The 20,940-nt window shown below is 45.2% G+C and overlaps 1 protein-coding gene across 1 annotated transcript in view; it reads left to right on the top strand.

Moving 5' to 3' along the window:
• Positions 1-12,504, top strand: part of LOC107305487 — a 28,497-nt gene extending 15,993 nt beyond the window's left edge. The window contains exons 2-4 of the mRNA XM_040521769.1: positions 10,467-10,876; positions 12,028-12,123; positions 12,221-12,504. Coding sequence (XP_040377703.1) covers positions 10,467-10,876; positions 12,028-12,123; positions 12,221-12,244 — 530 coding nt within the window. The 3' untranslated portion in view covers positions 12,245-12,504. The remainder of the gene's footprint in view (positions 1-10,466; positions 10,877-12,027; positions 12,124-12,220) is intronic.
• Positions 12,505-20,940: the final 8,436 nt, after the last annotated feature.

The following is a 20,940-nucleotide window of genomic DNA, read 5'->3' as shown; positions in this document are numbered from 1 at the left end:
ACGGCGAGGGCCGAGGAGAAGGAGAAGGTGGCGACGGCGATGACCGGCGGCGCGAGGGCGTCGACGTCGGCGACATCGACCGACGACACCGACCGGCGACCGGAGGGCGACGACGGCGTCGGCGACCACCGGCGCGAGGCGACGGGCGGCAGCGCATGGCGAGGCAGGGGTCACGGCGAGCGGAGGGGCGACGGTGACGGCTTCGGCCGGAGCGGAGGGAGAGGGCGGCTGAGCGGCGGCGGTCGGCAACCAGCGATGGCGACGGGGTCCGGTGACCAGTGGTGGCGAATGTGGTGGTGGGCGGAGGGGCGACGGCGGTGACGTCCGGCGGGGAGTTGGCGAACGACGGCCCCAAGCAGCGCGGCGACGACGTGCGACGCGGCGGCGAGGGTCGGGGAGAAAGAGGAGAGGGGAGACCGGGGCGGCGCCGAGCATAGCCGGGGAGAGGAGGAGGAGCGGCGCGTGACGACGGCTTGGCGACGTGGCTCGTGCGCAGGGAGGCAGAGGAGGATGGAGGGGGAAACTGTGGCGACGACGGCCGGGAACTGGCGGCGGCGTCGGTGCAACGACGGCTTTGCGTCGCGCGGCACGGAGGAGGTGGTTGTGCGGGGAATGGCGGGAACGAGCGGCGCCGGCGAAGAGCGGCGACGGCGAGGCTGGGACGACGGCAAGCGGAGAGGCGACAGCAACGGAGGGGCGACGGCAACGCCCAAGGCACGCACGAGCACGGCGGTGGCGGCCTCGGCGGCATCCTGCGGAGAGGAAATGAGGGGAGGAGGGGAGCAGAGAGGCTCACCGGCGATGGGAACGACGGCGACAGGTCGGCGAGGAGGCGGGACAGGTGGCGACGTTCGACGGCGCGACGGTGACGATCGGGCAATGGGATCGGGGTGGCGGCGGCGAGGTCGGGAGCGGCGGCGACCGAGTGGCGAGAGGATGCGCGGGCGCTGGAGATGCCCGCCGGCGACGACCGGGGCGGTAGCAAGTTGGCGACGGCGAGGCGGAGGTGATGACGCGGCTGGACGGCGACGACGGGCGGCAGAGGGCGCAATCGCACGTCGGCGGCGAACGGCGGGGCACTGCGGCGGCTTGGTGGCGGAGGGGAAAACAGCAGCGACGCGGCGGCAGGGAGGGGATTTATAGTGTGGCGGCGCCAGCTAGGGCGGGCCGGAGGTTGGAGACCGAGTCGGCGACGCGGCGAACTCGGCGGCCGCGGTTGCGGTAGCGGAGCGGCGGGCGGAGGAGTCGGGGCGGCGGCGGACTCGGCTGGCGCGGCGCGGCACGGGTGCGGGCTGGCGCGGAGGCCGGTGGCCTGCTCGGCTGGGCCGGCCGAGGGGAGAGGTGGTGGTGGGCCGGCTCGGCTGGGCCGGCCAGGGAAGGAGGAGAGGAAAAAGAAAAAGGAAAAAGAAAAGGGAGGAAAATTGGACTTCGGCCCAATTTGAGACGGAAGGGAAAAAGAGAGGAAAAAGGAGGGAAAAAGGAAAACCGCACTTTTGACGAGTTTTAAATTAATTTGTTTGATCAAATTTTATACTTCTGCAATTTGAATTTAAATCCAGTTAGTCGATTTGGAACCTCGATTTAATTAAATTAATTCCTTTAGAGGGATTTTTCCTGAGTTAATTAAACCAATTGTTATTTATGAATTTCTTTTTACGATTTAGGCTTGGGATAAAACTCCGGGCGTGACACCCTCTCTACTCCCCTCTCGCTGACGAGCGGGACCCACCCGTCAGTCACCCCGCGCCTCTCTCCTCTCTCTCCTCCCGTGGGACCCAGCTGTCAGTCTCTCCTCCCCCTCTCTCTCACCAACAGCCGTCAGCCTCCTCTCTCCTCGCTGACGTCAGCAGCCCCATTATTGCGCAATAATTGATTTAGGACTTTTCTGTTTAGCTAAAAATCTAGAAAACTTATAAAATTCATAAGTAATTCATATAGTCTCCGTTTAGGTCCATTCAAATTTCGTTAAATTCATAAAATTGTCAAGAATCCATTAAAAATAGTTTCTTTTGCTGTTTCAGTAGAGTTTGTGCCTGTTTATTTATTTTTATGCTTTGTCGCTTAGATTCGGACCCCGCCGAAGAGCCGGTTTACTTCGAGATCGTCGCCGAAGTTCCCCAGGGGCCAGAGCAAGGCAAGTGGCACTCATCTTTGATCATATTGAACCCATTATTGCAAATTCCCCGCTTTGTTTATTCAAATATGCATTGTTTTAATTAAAGTATTTTCTGTATGTTACTTTCCGGGTAAACCTTATTATTATGCCGTTGTTTATCCGACTCTATTCATTGCTGGACCAGGGGTAAGTTGATTAGAGTTAGGCCCAGGTTAATGCTTAGCCCTGCTTAGAACAAAAAGCTCATGGGATCACATTTAATCATGCTTAGTCCTGAATAGCTGAGATATTGATTCATTACCCGGTTCGGGTTAATGTCAACTAAAATATTGATAATGGTGGGCTGTGGGTGTATGGTTTTGAGAGTCGCACCCATGGTAATTAAGGACCAGTTCACAGGAAACCCTGGAAGTAATTAAGTGCTAACCACATGCCGAAATGGGTCAGGTGGGATTTGAAGCATGACTTCAAACTATTTGACGTACCGTGGCAAGGGTAGGCGTGATGGAGTATGGACGGGCAATCGTGGTGTAACGAAAGCCTCTGCTGCTTCCGGATCTTGCAAGGCGCAAGAGGGGACTGCCCGACTTGGTGTAAAGGAGGGGGTGAAACCTGAAGTGTGGTGCGATTAAATAGGGAGGGTTATGTGACGGGTCCTATCACGGTCTCCTTTCCGGTATACCATGGTGGTATGTCGGCGCACGTTCAAGTGTAGTGGAGTCGTGTCTTGTGGGTACAGTAGTACACCTCTGATCAGAGTATAAACTATTCGAATAGCTGTGCCCACGGTTACGGGCGAGCTCCCAGCTTCACTGTGATTAGTGAACCTTTAATAACTTGAGTAAAATGGTTATCACTCGGGACTACTGCAACGTGGTGTAACGTTGAGTAGTGGTTGGGCCTGTTGCAACGTGGTGTAACGTTGGACAGCGTTGTGGTATTTTATAACCGTTATTTACTTGTGCTTTACTATATTCAATTACCTGTATTTCTGTTTAATCTCTGTTATTTGTTTAACTGCTATTTTATTGCAACTAACCCTAGTCTGTCCTTGTTAATCCCTATGCATCATTTATTTCCCCCTTGTCCGTGTTACTTGTTGAGTACGGTGGTTTGTACTCAGCCTTGCTTAACTTTCCCACCCAGAGCTAGAAGTCGAGTCTGATGGAGGTGCCTCTCAGGAGTGAGCTGTTCCGCCGTCGAAGCATTGCCTGTGGACTGGAGCCGTACCCGCTGGAGCTAGTCTTCTTTTCTTTTTTCCTTTCCACTGCATTTCCGCTAGAATAAGTTTAATTTTCAGTTGTTTCTAAGAACGATGGTTGTTATGTAATCAACATTGTCTTTTTGTGTACCCTGGGTTGTCCTGGACAGGGATTTAATACACAATTAAGTTCAGAAATTCGTGTGAGCAATTTCTGGGCGTGACACTGCGCCTATATCTTTCCAAAGTATTGGAATTATTGACCTTCAGTCAATGCAGCTACCCCTCCTTATTCCACCTGGAATCAGACCCTGCCGAAACCCAGAGTTGTATGTCATATGGGGAAGTCGTGTCATCCTTCCCGGGTCATATGATTGGCACACACCAGAGCCCAACGCACAGACTTGGTTTGCTTATCCAGATTTTCAAGACTATGAAGCTCCAAGTATACTCAAGCTAGACGAAGTGCAGAGAGACAAATGCTCCTTGGAAAACTTCTCTTTTGCCCTTACCCCGTGTTTGTTACCGGTGAGTTTTCATGCTGGATGATCGGCTCGGCCCTCATATGAACTAGTTGATACCCCGCGCGTTGCGGCGGGAATTTATAGAAAATCGATGTGTTACATATATGTAGTTGGACAACAGCAAAAGGTGATTGCACTTAAATATTTTTGTCACAGAACATTTAGAGCAAAACCCTAATAAATTGTAAAATGCACTAAATTGTGTAGTCATGCAATCATTGCACATGTTCTTTACTTGTTATGTTTTGAATATTAGGTAATCATGAACTGGCTCTAGATAAAACTGTTTTTTAATTTCTGACAAACTCATATAGAATCATGCCTAGGAGAGGTAAGACCAATGGATTCTTTCACAATCTAATTCATTCCTAATATATTTTTAGCTCAAATATTTATAAAATTTCAGCCCACATCTTTTTTGAACACTTCGCTTAAATTTATAGGCCAACAAATTGCACATATTACCATCCCCTGTAATAATGGTCTAGTGCCAACAATATTGCTCAATGAGAACATTAATGGAAAAAGAAGCACCCGTACATCACCATCACCTAACTTTGACTCCCAGTACAAATGTTAAAAACTAAAAATGTCACATAGAAAAGTAGGTTATAAAAACAATTAAGAAAGTAAGCACAACATATTTCATCGTTGGAACCTTTTGCCACTGCTTTTGCTAATCCATACGTGACAAATGTTAAGGAGACCCATGATATTGGACACAAAACTGAAGTATATTGTTCTCTTGAAATTGATACACTGATATAATTTAAGAATATATATAGCCACCTTGATCATGTTTGTTTCCATATGATCATTCATCTTTTTTAGTGCTACTGCAATAACATTCACATGTTTATACTCTAGACACTGTTAACCTAATCAAAGAGAGAGGACAAAAGAAATAATTTCATAGCAATAGCTATAACCTTCTCTGTAGGTTAAAATTTGATAATGCAAGAAATCAGCAAGTGAAGAAAAGTTGGGGTCAGAAAAAAACCTCAGACCCAATGGAGAGCGGCGGCATTGCTATACGGATGGCAGCTGCTCCACATGCATCAAAGAAAAGCATATGTGTTGATATGCTTATGTCCTGACCAGTGAGAAAGGTAGAGGAGAGAACCATCTCCATTGTTGAATGGCAGGAGCTCTAGGCTACAAACCAAAATTGCTGGTGGGGTAGAAGGGAACATTGTTTATATGTGGAAGAGAATGAGAAATGTTATAGAAAACACATTAATTAAAAAGGATTAGACAACGACAGTTTCATGCGAAGGCAATAAAGAGGGAAGGGGAGAGGGCTGCAAATCTTAAAAGTCGGCTAATTTGTTTGGTCGAGAGGTGCAAGCGTGACATTGATGTCAAGGGGAGCAATGATGAGCTGTTGATAGATATCATTAATTGCACTTTAATAGGTATATGAAGAGATGAAATCTATGGACACATGGCAAAAATCTAGAGCTCACCAGATTTGATCGGACGGCTATGACTTAACGATGATGTGGCCTCCTAGAAATCAAGCTTTGTGGGTGAACTATATAGTAAGAGTAGATTCTACCATCCAGCCCTCGCAGCACGCCAGCTTGGATGTGGCCAGTTGTCAGCCGACCTATTCTTCCTGGGCCGGATTGAAATGAGGGGCCAAGTAACTTCGGCCTTGGAATTCGATAGGATTAACAAAATGGCCGAAGTCATCCCATTTGGGTCCATGACCTCTTTTTCCTTCGGAAATGCTATGCTGGACGCCTACACTGCCTGGTGGGATGAGCTGCATCAACACTTGTTCTAGGCATCAGTGGGCTTCTTCTGTAATCGGATCAACCCTAATTATCAATATTCTGACTCTGAGGTAACTATTAAAACTTGTCAATTCGCTATTTGGACGTCTCTTGTTATCATTTGATATTAATCCTTATGCTTTGCAGCCTACTCCCGCGGTTCCTACTGTTAGCCGGAGCGGCAGGCCAATCGAATACTCCTCATCGGCTCTTCTAGCCCTGGGACATGGTGCCCCTTCCCCCAGTGTATACATCAAGAATTTTTCAGGGCCACCAAGTCCGGCAAAATGGCCTCTTAGGATCAAGAAGGTCACTTTGGCCCCGAAGAAAAATAGGGCCAAAACAATGCCGCCGTCGATGCTGCTGCCGAGGAGGTATCCGACATCGAGATTCGTCAGCAGGTGATTACCTGTATTTTTCCCCCTCTGTGGGTAATTGCCTCATAACACAACCTTACAACTGTTTCGCCGATTGTCTTGCTAATTCTGTTCCCTGCAGTCTCCTATTAAGCCACCGGCCGATGTTACCCCGGCACCGACTACCGCCGTTGATCTAGCTCCTACCACTGACATGGCACCGGCGCCAGCAAGTCCGACTTCACCAGCTGGCCCATCCCTGAGATCCGGTATGAAACGAAAAATGGTGGTCCATTGGCCTTCTCGGGAAGCTACTTCTTCTGCACAGGTAAACGTCCGATGTCTCCTCCATTATCTAGTATTGTGTCTATGGCTAACGTTCTATTTCCTCGTGCTAGCTTCCTGATGCCCCCAGCTCACCGACTCCACCGGCCGATACTGATCCGACACCAGCGCCCGTCCCGGAGGAAGTTCCTCTGCCTGCTAGCACGCCTATCCAGTCGGCTGACGTTGCTTCCATGGCATAGGTAATTTTCTCCAGCTTATTTCCTTGCTTCACTTGTGCTCTGGCTCATCCGTCGTTTCTGTTCTAGGACTTGGGTGATTTCTTTTCGTTTGACGTCGGCCAATACCTGGACTCATCTGAAGTTGATGCTGCTGACCCTGTTGATCTATCCGCTGATCTCAAAGTGCGCCTCCAGGATATCCTGGCCAGGCTGGACTACCTGATCGACACATTGATCAACGACGCTGGCCCAATCAGATCAAGAATCGAGGAAGTGCAAGACAAGCTGTGAGATGATCTGATCAACGCCATCACCCCGGCAGGAACTACAAGAAATGTATGGTTTTTTGACGTATTTAGTATGACAACACGATATAATGTCACTATATCATTCGTTTTATGACATTATGTAATACGTATTTCAATTTAATGATAATAAAAAATTATATGTCATAACAAATGTCATATAGGTATTGCAATGTCACCCAGTGACGATATTTCCTTATGTCATAAGGCCTATTTTGTAATGATATAAATATGACAAATGTTGTGCGTCACAAAATATTTAATGCATTACTGTTATTTTTTTTGTCCATGTTGGCATCACTATTGCCACGTCAGAAATTGTTTTTTTCCTTTTTTTTTCATTTATTTATGTCAGCCCAACTTGTTTCTTTTGGATCATCGGGAAGTGGACCCCAAATGAGCTGGCCCAGTGGAAAAACGGTGCAATTCAAAATGTTGGGTGTGCGGGATATGAAATTGTGTCTCCAAATGTAATTGGAATATGTTTATAATCTTACTTGTGTCTCCAAATGCTTAAATAAATTTTACTGAAATTTTCAGAGCATTTAAACTAATTTTAGTTGATTAAAACATTTAAAAATAATTCAATAAAAAGAAACTATTTTTTATTCCCCTCTTGAATAGGCCATTTATATAGTCATATTGCAAACGACCAAAACAAAAGTTGTAGATATTGATCTTTTATATAACTTTATTGTTGATGATTTTTCAGTTAAAATCATTTAATATTTGAAAATGTTTTTTGAACTTGTCATAATTTGAAATTCAAATCCAAATTATTGAAATAGAGTCATAGAGAAAAATGGCCAAAACAAAAATTGTAGATATTAATGATTTATATAATTTTGTTGTTGATGACTTTTTCAGTTGAAATCGTTTAGTATTTGAAAATATTGTTTGAAGTTGTCATAATTCGAAATTCAAATTTTATATAGGTCAATTAAACTCAGATTGAGAAATAACCAAAATAAAACTGGTAGATCCTAATAAGTTATACAACTTTGTTTTTGACAACTTTTTTACGTAAGTTCATTTAGTAAGATAAAATTCGATGCGAAGATTTAATACTTTGAAATTAATTCAACGGAGGAACGCATAATGGACTTGTCAGAGAGGGATGAGCACAAGGGCTGGCCCGTGGCAGGCCTTCTGCTCCTCCCTCGCCGAGAAGTCCATTTTGCCTCCTTCCATGAATTAATTTCAAAATCTTAAACCTCCTAATCGAATTTTATCATATTAAATAAACTTTTGTGAAACAATTGTTGAAAACAAAGTTTTATAATTTATTGAGATCTTCCTATTTTATTTTGGTTATTTCTCCATCTGAGTTTGATTGACCTATATAAAATTTTAATTTCAAATTATAACAACTTCAAATAACATTTTTAAATACTAAATGATCTCAACTAAAAAAAGTCATCAACAACAAAGTTGTATAACTCATCAAAATGTATAACTTTTATTTTGACCATTTCTTCATTCGACAAAGTAATAGTAATATTGTTCATAAAATTTACGTATGTCTGTTATAGTTTATAATATGTACATTTTGTGAAGAAAGTTATAAATTACTTTGCTGGATGAAGAAATGACCCAAATAAAAGTTATAGATCTTGAAGAGTTATACAACTTTCATGTTGATGACTTTTTCAATTTAAATCATTTAGTATTTGAAAATGTTGTTTGGAGTTGTCGTAATTTGAAATTCAAATTTCAATTATAGAAACAGAGTCATATAGCAAAATCGCCCAAATAAAAGTTGTGTATATTGACAATTTATACAACTTTGACGTTGATGACTTTTTCAGTTGAAATGATTTAGTATTTCAAAATGTTGTTTGAAATTGTCATAATTTGAAATTCAAATTAAAATTATTGAAACAAAGTTATATAGCAAAATGACCAAAACAAAAGTTGTAGATATTGATGATTTATACAACTTTTATGTTGATGACCTTTTCAGTTGAAATCATTTAGTATTTTAAAATATTGTTTGAGTTGTCATAATTTGAAATTCAAATTCAAATCATTGAAATAGAGTCATATAGCAAAATGACCAAAACAAAAGTTGTAGATATCGATGATTTATACAACTTTGTTGTTGATGACTTTTTCAGTTGAAATCTTTTAGTATTTAAAAATATTGTTTGAAGTTGTCATAATTTGAAATTCAAATTTTATATAGTCCACTCAAACTCGGATGGAGAAATGATCAAAAGAAAAATTGTAGATCTTAATGATTTCTACAACTTTGTTTTGGATAACTTTTTCAGACGAGTTGATTTAGTACGATTTTTATGTTTTACTTCACAATAGTATAATAAAATAAAAAGAAAAAGGTTAAACAGAGATGGAATGAAACGTTACATGGTAGCTCATTTGCTCCTCCCTCGCCAACAAGTCTGTTTAAAATATTAAATCTTTGAATTAAACTTTATCATACTAAATGAACTAATATGAAAAAGTTGTTAAAAACAAAGTTGTATAACTTATTGAGATCTACCTATTTTATTTTGGTTATTGCTCCATTTAAGTTTGATTGACCTATATAAAATTTGAATTTAAAATTATGACAACATCAAATAATATTTTTAAATACTAAATGATTTCAACTGAAAACATCGTCAACAACAAAGTTGTATAAATCATCAATATATACAACTTTTGTTTTGGTTATTTTTCCATGTGACTTTGTTTCAAGAATTTGAATTTGAATTTCAAATTATGACAACTTCAAACAATATTTTGAAATAGTAAATGATTTCAACTGAAAAAGTCATGCACAACAAAGTTGTATAACTCATCAATATCTATAACTTTTATTTTGCTTATTTCTTCATTAGACAAAATAATAGTAACATTGTTCATAAAATTTACATATTTCTCTCATAGTTCATAAACTATATAAGAGATATGTACATTTTGTAAACAAAGTTACAAATCACTTTGTCGGATAAAGAAATGACCCAAATAAAAGTTATAGATCTTGATGAGTTATACAACTTTCATGTTAATGACTTTTTAGTTGAAATCATTTGGTATTTGAAAATATTGTTTGAAGTTGTCATAATTTGAAATTCAAATTTAAATTATTGAAATAGAGTCATATGACAAAGTGACCAAAACAAAAGTTGTACATTTTGATAAGTTATACAAGTTTTTTGTTGATGACTTTTTCGGCTGAAATCATTTAGTATTTAAAAACATTTTTTAAATTTGTCATAACTTGAAATTCAAATTTTATATACTTCAATCAAACTCAGATGGAGAAATGACCAAAAGAAAAATGGTAGATCTAAATGAGTTCTACAACTTTATCTTTTACAACTTTTTCATACAAATTAATTTAATACAATAAAAATCAATTCAAAATTTCTAATTAAAATTTTCCCTCCACATCACTTCAAAATTTTTATCAACCTCTCCCTCCCCACCCCCCACCTCATATTTTCCCCTTCTCCTCCCTCTTTCTCTTCTCTCTCACTCTTTCTTCCTCTCTCGGCACCGAGCAGGAGTGGGCGGCGTGCGCGTGTCGGCAGCCGAAGGCCGCCGCGTCGTCCTTGTCACTCGGGGACGCCGACGAGTGGGTGGCGACGCGGGCCTCGTCCCGCTCGGATCCGGAGGCAGGAGTGGGCGGCGTGAGCGGGGGCGGCCGGCGGCGGGAGCGGGGTATCCGGCAGCGGCGGCGGCGGGGAGCTGGGCAGCGGCTCGGGGAGGGCGACCAGATCGGGCGGGCGGGCGGGCGGCGGTCCCGGGGCAGTTCAGCGACGGCCTCCTCCGTCGTCGCTCGCCGCCCCGGCTTTCTCCCTCCTCTCCACTCGTCGCCTGGTCTCCATCCGCCGTCGTCGGGCATGGAATCAGCGTATCCGCCACCGGGCGCCCGGTTGGCCAGTGGTGGCGGAGCGGAGCGGCCGGCGCGCGGCTGGCCGAGTCAGAGGCTAATAACAAGGTAAAGACCAGCAATGGCAAGCGGCGGCAGGGAGACGACGATGAGGCGCCGCCACAGCCGCCGGCGGCGGCGCGGTCGATCGGTGGGTACGAATCCGTGCACAGGCTCCTCGAGTCCAACCTCTCCCCTGACCTCTTCAAGGTAGACTTCCTTTCTTGATTACCTCCCGGCCACTCCAGATCTCCCCCACCCGCTCCGTTAATTTCTTGGTTCATGGCTGTGCGTGCGGCTGCCGCGACCGCGTTTCATTTCCTTAGTGTGTTTGTGACGTCGTCGTGAGTGTGTCCATCTTGAACTTGCATTGTCCATTTAAGTTCTTCTGAAAAAGCAAAAAGCTGCTTGGTTCATATCTCTGAAGTATTAGCTTTCCGCGTTATGATAGCTTGCCTTCTAAATTGGCGTTTATAACCGATCACTACGACCATTTCTTGTTTTACTTAAACATTCTCTTTCCATTATATTTTTTTTCTTCGGATTGAAGATGCACGACGAAACTAGCAGTTCCCATAGAGTTCAGATATCATATAATTTGGTGTGTGTGTGTGCTGTACTGTCACCCTACAGAAGTTGTATACATGTGCATATCCGGTAGACTGAACCTAGCTGTCTCTCTGCATGTATCATCTGTAACATGTATTGTGTGAGCTACTCAGAGCTAGTTGGTTTGGTCACTCATAAATGCTGGCAACTTATCATGGAACAATGAGGGCACTAAACCTAGCTCCGGCTGCCATGGAGTTTATTACCAAATCATACTAAGTTGCTGGACAGTTGAAATATTCAAGTTAGTTCATCCGGCTAGCTAATTCTTGCTTTGATCCATCTGCGTTCTGTTGTTTGATTCCTCTTGCTGAGATAGTTGCTGATTATCCCCCATGCAATTTGTGTGCCTTTGCCTAAAAATTCTAAGCCATTATTTATTTGGAATCCGCAACACTAAGTTGTTGAATTGTCACGCTTAGTAGCACTCAATGTACTGAAATGCCTCGACAATTGTTGTTTCCGGAGAATCAGAAAATATATGCTCTTAATTATTCTATATGTGATCATTTTTGCTTGATTATGCATACACGAACCCTTGACTGATTTTCTAATCTGATCAGCACCTTATCTAACTTGATTTTATAATTCTCAGCAATTCCATAATATTTTCAGATGATCTGATAACCCTTTAAGCAGTGCACTTCATTTTTTTAACGTCCTTTCTATATTGGAGTACAATAGTCAAAATTCTGGATGCTTTAGATTCCATGTTTTAAGTATGCTATTAATGTAAATGGTCTTTATTGCAGGTCATCAAAATTCTGGATGCTTCAGATGTAGTTATGTTGCTTTTCTCTTTTATGGGTTTCAACAGGTCATCATCTGGTTATGTTGATTGGCCTAACGTAAATAGATTTTTTTTCTACTCAACGGAACCTTCATATATTCCTTTTCATGTAATTGAGTAGAAACCATATTGACACTAAAATAGTATTTTTGCAGCACATCTCAAGAAGCTATGTGTAAGTTTGTAGCAAAAAATGTCATTGCACATCAACAAGAAGGCCTTACTGTAATTCAATCCTCTATTTGCTATGAGTGGAGGACAAGAAGCAAGGAGTGATTCCATGGAATGTTTGGAAGATTTGTTTTGGTTTTTTGTTTTTAGATCTTTTTGTTATTAGGTTGAATTCTGAGATAATTGTTTGAATTCTGTTGTATTCCAATTGTTGTATCTACTATTGTTTGAATTCTGAGATGAACTATGACAAATTTTTAGTAATCCATGACAATTTTTTTCATAGATTAAATAGATTCTTATAGTATTTGTTGGTTGACAAAAATGACTAGTACTGAAATGGGCCTAGTTCTAACAAAATAATGGGCTGTTGAATAATTCATGGATCAATATAAAGAACTAATGGGCCGTTAAAACATAATGAGCGGGTTAAAAATATTTGTTGACGTTAGCTGCCACGTCATCACACACGTGTCAAATGACCATGTCACCTACCATATGGCAATCATATGTGACGTTTAACTTTGTCACAAAGGTTGGGCTTTAGCAAGCCAAAATTTATTTTATGACGTTATTTTTTTCCTTGCCATGTTAGCTTCCCATCCTACGTGGCGCTTGTCCATATGGCATGGTCTACGATTTTATGACAATAAATCAATGTCATAAATCTGTATGACATTCAAATCTATTGTCATACACTTATAACATGAAACTATATAGATGTCACGAAATAAATTTGTGACGGTGGTTTTTGGACGTTTGGATTTTCGCCAACTAGATGTCACAAAGTTTATATTGTGACATAAATTCCATATATTATGACATAAGCACGACATCAAAAAACCACACATCTCTTGTAGTGAGGCTACATTGAAATTCATAGACTCCCGGTGCTGAGGGCTCACCGACGGATTGAAGACCATGCCTCCCAAGTTGCAGCCCAAGCGAGGGTACAGGCTGATTGGGAAAAGACCGTCATTGAGAAGGCCAAGCTGGATGAACTCCAGTCGGCTGCGCCAGCCATATCGGCCAAGATTGCCGACCTAGAGTCGAGAAAGGCTATTTTGGAAGTACAGCTGGCCCAAGTTGTGGCAGACCTCGCCATTGAGGGAGTCAGACTAGTCAATCTACCATCGGTCATCACTGCCCAAGAGCGGATCTTAAAGTCGGCTGTCCAGGAAGCCATCCATAGCCACCGATCCTTAAAGACAATTGTCGGGACCAACGCCGATGACTTGAGGATTATCCAAGAGGCCGATAATGTTCGTCTGCATGCGATTGCCGCCCTGAAGTAAGACTTGGGCCTGTAATTGCTTAATTTTACTTCTGTGATCGACTTGTTAGTATAACTTGATACTTTTGTCGGCCCTTGGCAACCTTTGGCTCAATGGTATAACTTCTGCTTTTTGTCATAACTTATCTTCCATCTTGATCTATGATGAATTTTTAGTCTAAGGGCGATGTGTTAACATCGGCCATCTTGAGGCGATACCTGGGTGTACACTCTTTCATGTTAATCGGGTTTAGCCAATCAAGTGTTTATCCATACGCTTGGGTAGTATTTCTTTAGGTATTTCCCATTTAATGTTCTCCCGAATACTTCTCCATCTAGTCCCTCTAGCATATATGCATTTCCCGGCGCACACTTGGGAACCCGAAAGGGCCCCTCCAGATTCGGTGACCACTTGCCGAAGACGTTGTCTCTGGATCCAATCTGCAAGATCAGCTTTCATACCAATTCACCTTCCTCAAAAGTTTTTTAACTTAACTTTCTTGTTGTAGTGCCTTGATACTCGAGCCTTGTTTTCTTTTATTTTTTCTAGCGCCGTTAACCGGGATTGGGCAACTTCTTCTGATTCGTCCATCATGAGATTATAGTATTCATCGGCTGTCAACTGATCTTGCAACGTCAATCTCCTAGATCCGATGTTATTGTCCCATGGTAGTACTGCCTCGTGCCCATAAACCAACAGATAAGGTGGAACCTGGATGGATCCGTGACATGCCATCCGATAAGCCCAAAGCGAATTGGCTAGCGAAGTATGTCATCTCCTAGGCTGTTCGGCTATCTTTCTTTTTATTAGCTTGATCAAACTCTTGTTTGAGGCCTCTGCATGTCCATTAGCCTGAGCGTAATAAGGAGATGAATTAAGTAGTTTGATCCCCATATTGGCAACAAACTGTTGGAACTCCTCTGAGATGAATACTGATCCTTGATCGGTGCTTATAGTCTGAGGAATTCCGAACCTGTATATAATGTGTTCTCTTATAAAATTGATCACATCGGCCAAAGTTACCCTCTTCAATGGTATGGCTTTGACCCACTTGGTGAAATAATACGTAGCTACCATTATGAACTTATGTGCTTTACATGATGGAGGATATATCTATCCGATCATGTCGATGCCCCAGCGTCCGAACGGCCAAGGTTTGATGATCGGGTTCATAGCCGATGCTGGGGATCTCTGCACGTTTCCGAACCTTTGACAGTCTTGACTACTCTTGTAGTACGTGAAGCAATCCTCCAGCATGGTTGGCCAATAATACCCTACTCTCCGCAACAACCACTTCATTTTGTAGGCCGATTGATGAGTGCCACGTATGCTGTCGTGTACTTTGCACATTAGCACTTTGGCTTCTTCTTTGTCTAAGCATCTCAGCAACACTCCATCAATCGTCCTGTAGTACAACAAATCTTCGAGCAGCACACACTTGAGCGCCTTATACCTAACTTTCCGGTTGGCCGATGACGACGGGTTTTCCAGATAGTCAATAATTTCCTGTCGCTAGTCATTGGCTTCCGCGCATGGTATGCTTGCTTCTTTTGTCTGCTCTACTTGCGTTATTTCTGCTTTGGTTTCTGAGTTCATCGGTCGGTAACCCGACGCTCCTTGGGCGAGGGAATTTGCTTCGACGTTCTGCTCTCGAGGGATGTGGGTTAGCGTGACCTGCTTGAAATCGCTTAGCAGTTCTTTAGCCGCTTCATGGTAGGATTTGAGGACATCATCTCTGCATTCGTATTCCCCAGATAATTGTTCGATTACCAACTGGGAATCTCCCATGACCTCGACGGCCTCGGCTCCTATTTCCTTGAGCAGCTCTAACCCTTTGATCATCGCTTCGTACTCGGCCTGATTGTTGGTCCGATACGGCCTGATTGTGTATGCAAATTCGAAGCATGCACCCCAAGGCAAGATTATCATCAGACCGATGCCACATCCGTGCCTACAGACTGTCACGCCCAGAAATTTACACCAAATTTCTGAACAATAGCATGTATTAAATCTCGGTCCAGGCATCAGCCCGAGTACACACTATGACAAATTAATACACAGTTCCACGACTTAAAAACAAATAAAAACAATTATCTATCGAAATACAGCGGAAAAGGAAAACAAACTAAACCATCTAATCTTCAGCTTCAGCTGGCGATGACGGCTCCACACCACAGGCACTCTCGACGGTGGACTGAACTTCACTTCAACCTTGGGAACAACCTTCTGACTGAAACTCTGGCACTTGCTCTGGTGGGGGAAAAATTAAGCAAGGTGAGTACAAACCACCGTACTCAACAAGTAACACCCGAGAGAGGAGAATAATGAATGCAATAGGGTAACAAGGATAGGCTAAGGTTAAATTGCACAAAGCTGCAGTAATTTAGCAAAACAGTAAATAAAATAGACTGAAATAAAAGTAAAGTAACATTTAAAATAAACATCCACTGTCGAACGTTACACCACGTTGCAACAGGCCCAAACCACTGTCGAACGTTACACCACGTAGCGACAGGGTCAACCCTCTGCCCAACGTTAAACCACGTTGCGACAGACCCAAACCTCTGCCAACGTTACACCACATTGCGCAGGGTCAAACCAATTCCAAGATTTAATAAAATTATCAAAGGGGTTCAACTAATCCCAGTGAGTCTGTCAGTTCGCCCAATAACCGCGGGCACGGCTATTCGAATAGTTTTACTCTGCAGAGGTGTACAACTTTACCCACAAGACATGGCTGCCAAGCATGTCACCATGCCCCAACGTATCACCACGATACCTCAGTACGGAAACCATGATAAGACCTTTCACCTAACCCTCCCTAGACAATCGTACCACACTTCAGGTTTCACCCCCTCCTTTACACCAAGTCGGGCAGTCCCCTCTTGTGCCTTGGTAGATCCGGAAGCAGGAGAAGCTTTCGTTACACCACGATTGCCCGTCCATACTCCATCACGCCTACCCTTGCCTCGGTACATCGAATAGGGACAAGCTAGATTATGAGTCTCACCGTTGCCCATTCTGGCTTGTGGTTAGTACGTGTAAGACCTTCAGGGTTTCCTGAGAACCGGTCCTTAATTGCCATGGGTGCGACTCTCAAAACCATGCACCCACAGCCCACCATAAGCAATATTTTAGTTGTATTAATCCACATCAGGAAATGAATAATGATTACAACCATTAAAGGTCTATTAAAGTGTAACAGTAATTAAATAATAATTGGTGAGCTAGTTGAACTAAGCATGGCTAAGCATTGCCTAAGCCTATTTCTAGTCAAATTAACCCTCGGATGACAATAATAATAAATAGGGATCAATGGGTATATTGGTAAATGCCCAATAGATAAGTAAAGTAAATACATTTGCATAAAACAATGCATGTTTGAATGTAAAGCGAGGAATTTTATAAACATAGGTTCAATATGATCAAAGAAGGGTGCCACTTGCCTTGCTTAGACCTACGAGGAACTTCGGTGACGACTTCGAGAACGGACGGCGCTGCGACGGGGGAAAAACCTACGACAAACAAGGCAAAACAAGAAAAACAGGCTAAAAAACTACTGAAACAGAGAAAGAAACTATTTTTAATGGATTCTTGGCATTTTTCTGGATTTAATGAAACTTGACTGGACCTAAACGGAGACTAGATGAATTACTTATGAATTTTAGAAGTTTTCTGGGTTTTTAAACTAAACAGAAAAGTCCTAAATCAATTATTGCGCAATTAATGGGGCTGCTGACGTCAGCGAGGAGAGAGGAAGCTGACGGCTGACAGGTGGGGACCACCTGTCGGTGAGAGAGAGGGGGAGGAAGAGACTGACAGCTGGGTCCCACGGGAGGAGAGAGAGGAGAGAGGCGCGGGCGACTGACGGGTGGGGCCCGCTCGTCAGCGAGAGGGGAACAGAGAGGAGGGGAGCAGAGCGCGGCTCGGGCGGACGACGGCCGCCGGCGGGAGCTGCGGGTGATGCGGCGGCGGCGGCGCAAGGCGACGGCGACGGCGACGCGACGGCGACGGCGCGACGACGACGACCGGCGTTCGGCGACGGCACGACGACGACGACGGCCGAGGCGGCGACGCACGGGTGCACCCGGCAGAACAGCGGCGACGGCTGGCATGGCGGCGACTGGCGAGCGGCGAGCGCGGGCACGCGCGAGCGCAAGCGACGGTGGCTAGACGTCGGCGACGCGAAGGCGACGACGACCGTAGCGGCCGGCGGGAGGGGCGAGCTTCGCACCCGTCCGGCGACGGCGTGCGACTTGGCGGCGGTCGGCCGGGAAGGGGGAGAGAGAGGGGAGGAGGATGGGGATGCTCACCGGCGGCGGCGAGAGCGCGGACGGGTCTGCGAGGTCGAGGCGGAGGTGGCGACGCGGGTGGGAGCGGGAGATCGGCAACGGCGGCGGAGATCGACGGGCGGTGGCGAGGGGGCGAGATGCGGCGGCGAGGTCGGAGGAGCTGCGACGCGTCCACCGGCGACGACGAGAGCCCGGGAAAGGTTGGTGACACCGAGGCGGAGGCGATGACGCGGCTAGGCGGCGACGACCGGCGACTGGTGGCGAGATTGCGCGGCGGCGGCGAACGGCGGCAGCGCGGCGGTGACTCGGGCGACGGCGTAAAGTGAGCGACGGCGCGCGGCAGCTCGGGATTTATAGGGTGGCGGCGCCGGCTAGGGCGGGCGGAGGTTGGAGACCGAGTTGAGCACGACGCGGTCTCGGTGGCGGCGGTTGCGGCGGCGGCGCGGAGTCCGGCTCGGACGCGGCGCGGGCAGTAGGCGCGGTCGCTGACAGGTGGGCCCCACCTGTCAGTGGCGCGAGGGAGGAGGGAGGCGGCGCGGACTCGCGGGCGCGGGCGCGGCGCGGGAGCTGGGCCGAGCGGCGGCCCAGGCGGAGGCGCGCGCGGAGAGGGGAGGCCGGAGCCGGTCGGCTGGGCCGGCCGAGGGGAAAGATGGGCCGGCTCGGCTGGGCCGGCCCGGGAAGGAAGGAGAAGAAAAAGAAAAAGGAAAAAGAAAAGGAAGGGAGAAAAATTGGACTTCGGCCCAATTTGAGAAGGAAGGGAAAAAGAAAGGAAAAAGAAGGGAAAAAGGAAAACCCCACTTTTGCCGAGTTTTAAATTAATTTGTTTGAACAAGTTTTGTATTTTTGCAATTTGAATTTAAATCCAGTTAGTCGATTTGGAACCTCGATTTAATTAAATTAATTCCTTTTAGAGGGATTTTTCCTGAGTTAATTAAACCAATTGTTATTTACGAATTTCTTTTACATATTTAGGCTTGGGATGAAACTCCGGGCGTGACACAGACCGATCCATCGAACAAGACTGTCCAAGGCACGACTTCGACGTAATTGGCCTCCTTGTGGTGTTCGACTATAAAGTCAGCCATCACTTGTCCTTTTACCGCTTTGGCTGACTCATATTTCAAATCATATTCTGTCAATGCCAAATCCATTTATCCATCATTCCTTTCAGAACTGGGGCCCATAGCATGTACTTTACCACGTCGGCTCTGCATACTACTGTGCACTCGGCTGCTAGCAAGTAATGTCTTAACTTGGTGCATGAAAAATATAAGCACAGGCATAACCTCTCGACTTCTGGGTATCTGGTTTCTGCATCCAACAATTTTCTGCTCAACTAGTACACCGCTCTTTCTTTGCCTTCTACCTCCTGGATCAGTACCGAGCCGATAGTTTTCTGATCGGCCGATAGATAAAGCTTGAATGGTACCCCTTTTTTGGGTGGCATGATAACTGGAGGGTTCTTCAAGTATTCTTTGATCTTGTCGAACGCCTTCTGGTGACTCTCCCCACACGAGAATTCTTGATCGGCTTTTAATTTCAGCAAAGGAGAGAAGAGTTTGATTCTTCGGGACAAATTTGATATGAATCTCCGGATGAAATTAATCTTGCCGATCAAGGATTGTAATTTTGTTTTGTCTTCCGGGGGTTGAGTGTCGTTTATCCCTTGGAGACATCCTTGGGTTATCTCAATTCCTTTCTCGTGCACCATGAACCACAAGAATTCTCCAGTCGACACAGCAAAGGCACATTTGGTTGGGTTCATCTTCAGTCCGTATTGCCTTGTTCTTTCTAGTACGCGCCGAAGGTTGCCTAGGTGTTCTTCTAATGTCCCAGATTTGACAACCACATCGTCTATGTAGATTTCCACCAGGGAGCCGATCAGATTATGGAAGATGTAGTTCATGGCCCTTTGGTAGGTTGCCCCGGTGCTCTCAAGTCCGAATGTCATTACGACCCATTCGAATAAGCCAATTGCCCTCGGGCATCTGAAGGCTGTCTTGTGGATGTCTTCTTCCACCATGAATATCTGGTTATAGCCAGCGTTGCCATCCATAAAGCTTTTTATCTTATGCCCTGAGGCTGCGTCCACCAATTGAGTACCGGGATGCTTTGTTCATATCTCTGAAATCCACGCTGACCCGTAGTTTGTCGTTTTCCTTGAGTACCGGGACGATGTTGGATACCCATTCTACATACCGACAAGGCCGGATGAATTTGGCATCGTATAGCCTAGTGATTTATGCCTTGATCGATTCATACATGTCGGGTTTAAACCTTCTCGGTGGTAGTTTGAAGGGCCGATAACCTGGTTTAATCGGCAGCCGATGTTCGACGATCGATCGGCTTAGACCTGGCATCTCGTGATATTCCCATGCAAAACAATCCACGTACTCTTTCAATAATTTTATTAATTCTTCCCGGAATTCCGGGGTCAAGTTTGCACTTATGTATGTCGGCCTTGGCCTGTCTCTAGGTCCTATATATTTCTCTTCTAACTTATCGGCCGACATGAATCCTTGACCTAGCTTCTTCGGTTAGGGTATTCACTGGGACTCCTGATCGCGTATCTGCTGGATCCCAGTGTTCGATATGCTCAGGAATTCCCTCGACCAGGGTTTCCCGGAGATGCATTCATAGCCTTCCACTTCCCACGTAGGAAGGTCCGTTGTGGCTATGTTCACCGATCGGTCGGCTACGACCACTTCCACTTGATCCCCATGCCATTGTATCAGACTTTGGTGCATGGTGGAGGGAATGCAATAGTTGGCATGGATCCAATCCTGCCCGAGCAGCAGACTGTAGGATCCTTTTCCGTCGATAACGAAGAACGTAGTCAGCAGCGTTTTGCTTCTGACTGTAAGTTCAACGTTAAGGCACCCCTTGGCTTCTAAAGAGTTGCCCCCGAAGTCCTTGAGCATCATGTTAGTTTTGATAAGATCTTCAGGGGTCTTGCCCAACTTTCTGTAGGTAGAGTACGACATTAGGTTCACTGTTGTGCCGCCATCTGCCGCCATCGACTAGCATCTTCGCCATCGGCTTTCCATCGACATGCCCCTAGATATAGAGCGGTCGTAGATGTCGATGGTCCTTCTCTGTCGGCTTCTCGAAGATGGCTGGTTGTGAGGGCAGTACGAG

This window comes from Oryza brachyantha, chromosome 3 (assembly GCF_000231095.2).
Source record: "Oryza brachyantha chromosome 3, ObraRS2, whole genome shotgun sequence".
Lineage (NCBI taxonomy): Eukaryota > Viridiplantae > Streptophyta > Magnoliopsida > Poales > Poaceae > Oryza > Oryza brachyantha.
The sequence above is the reverse complement of the archived record's forward strand: the minus strand, read 5'-3'. Positions and strand labels throughout refer to the sequence as shown.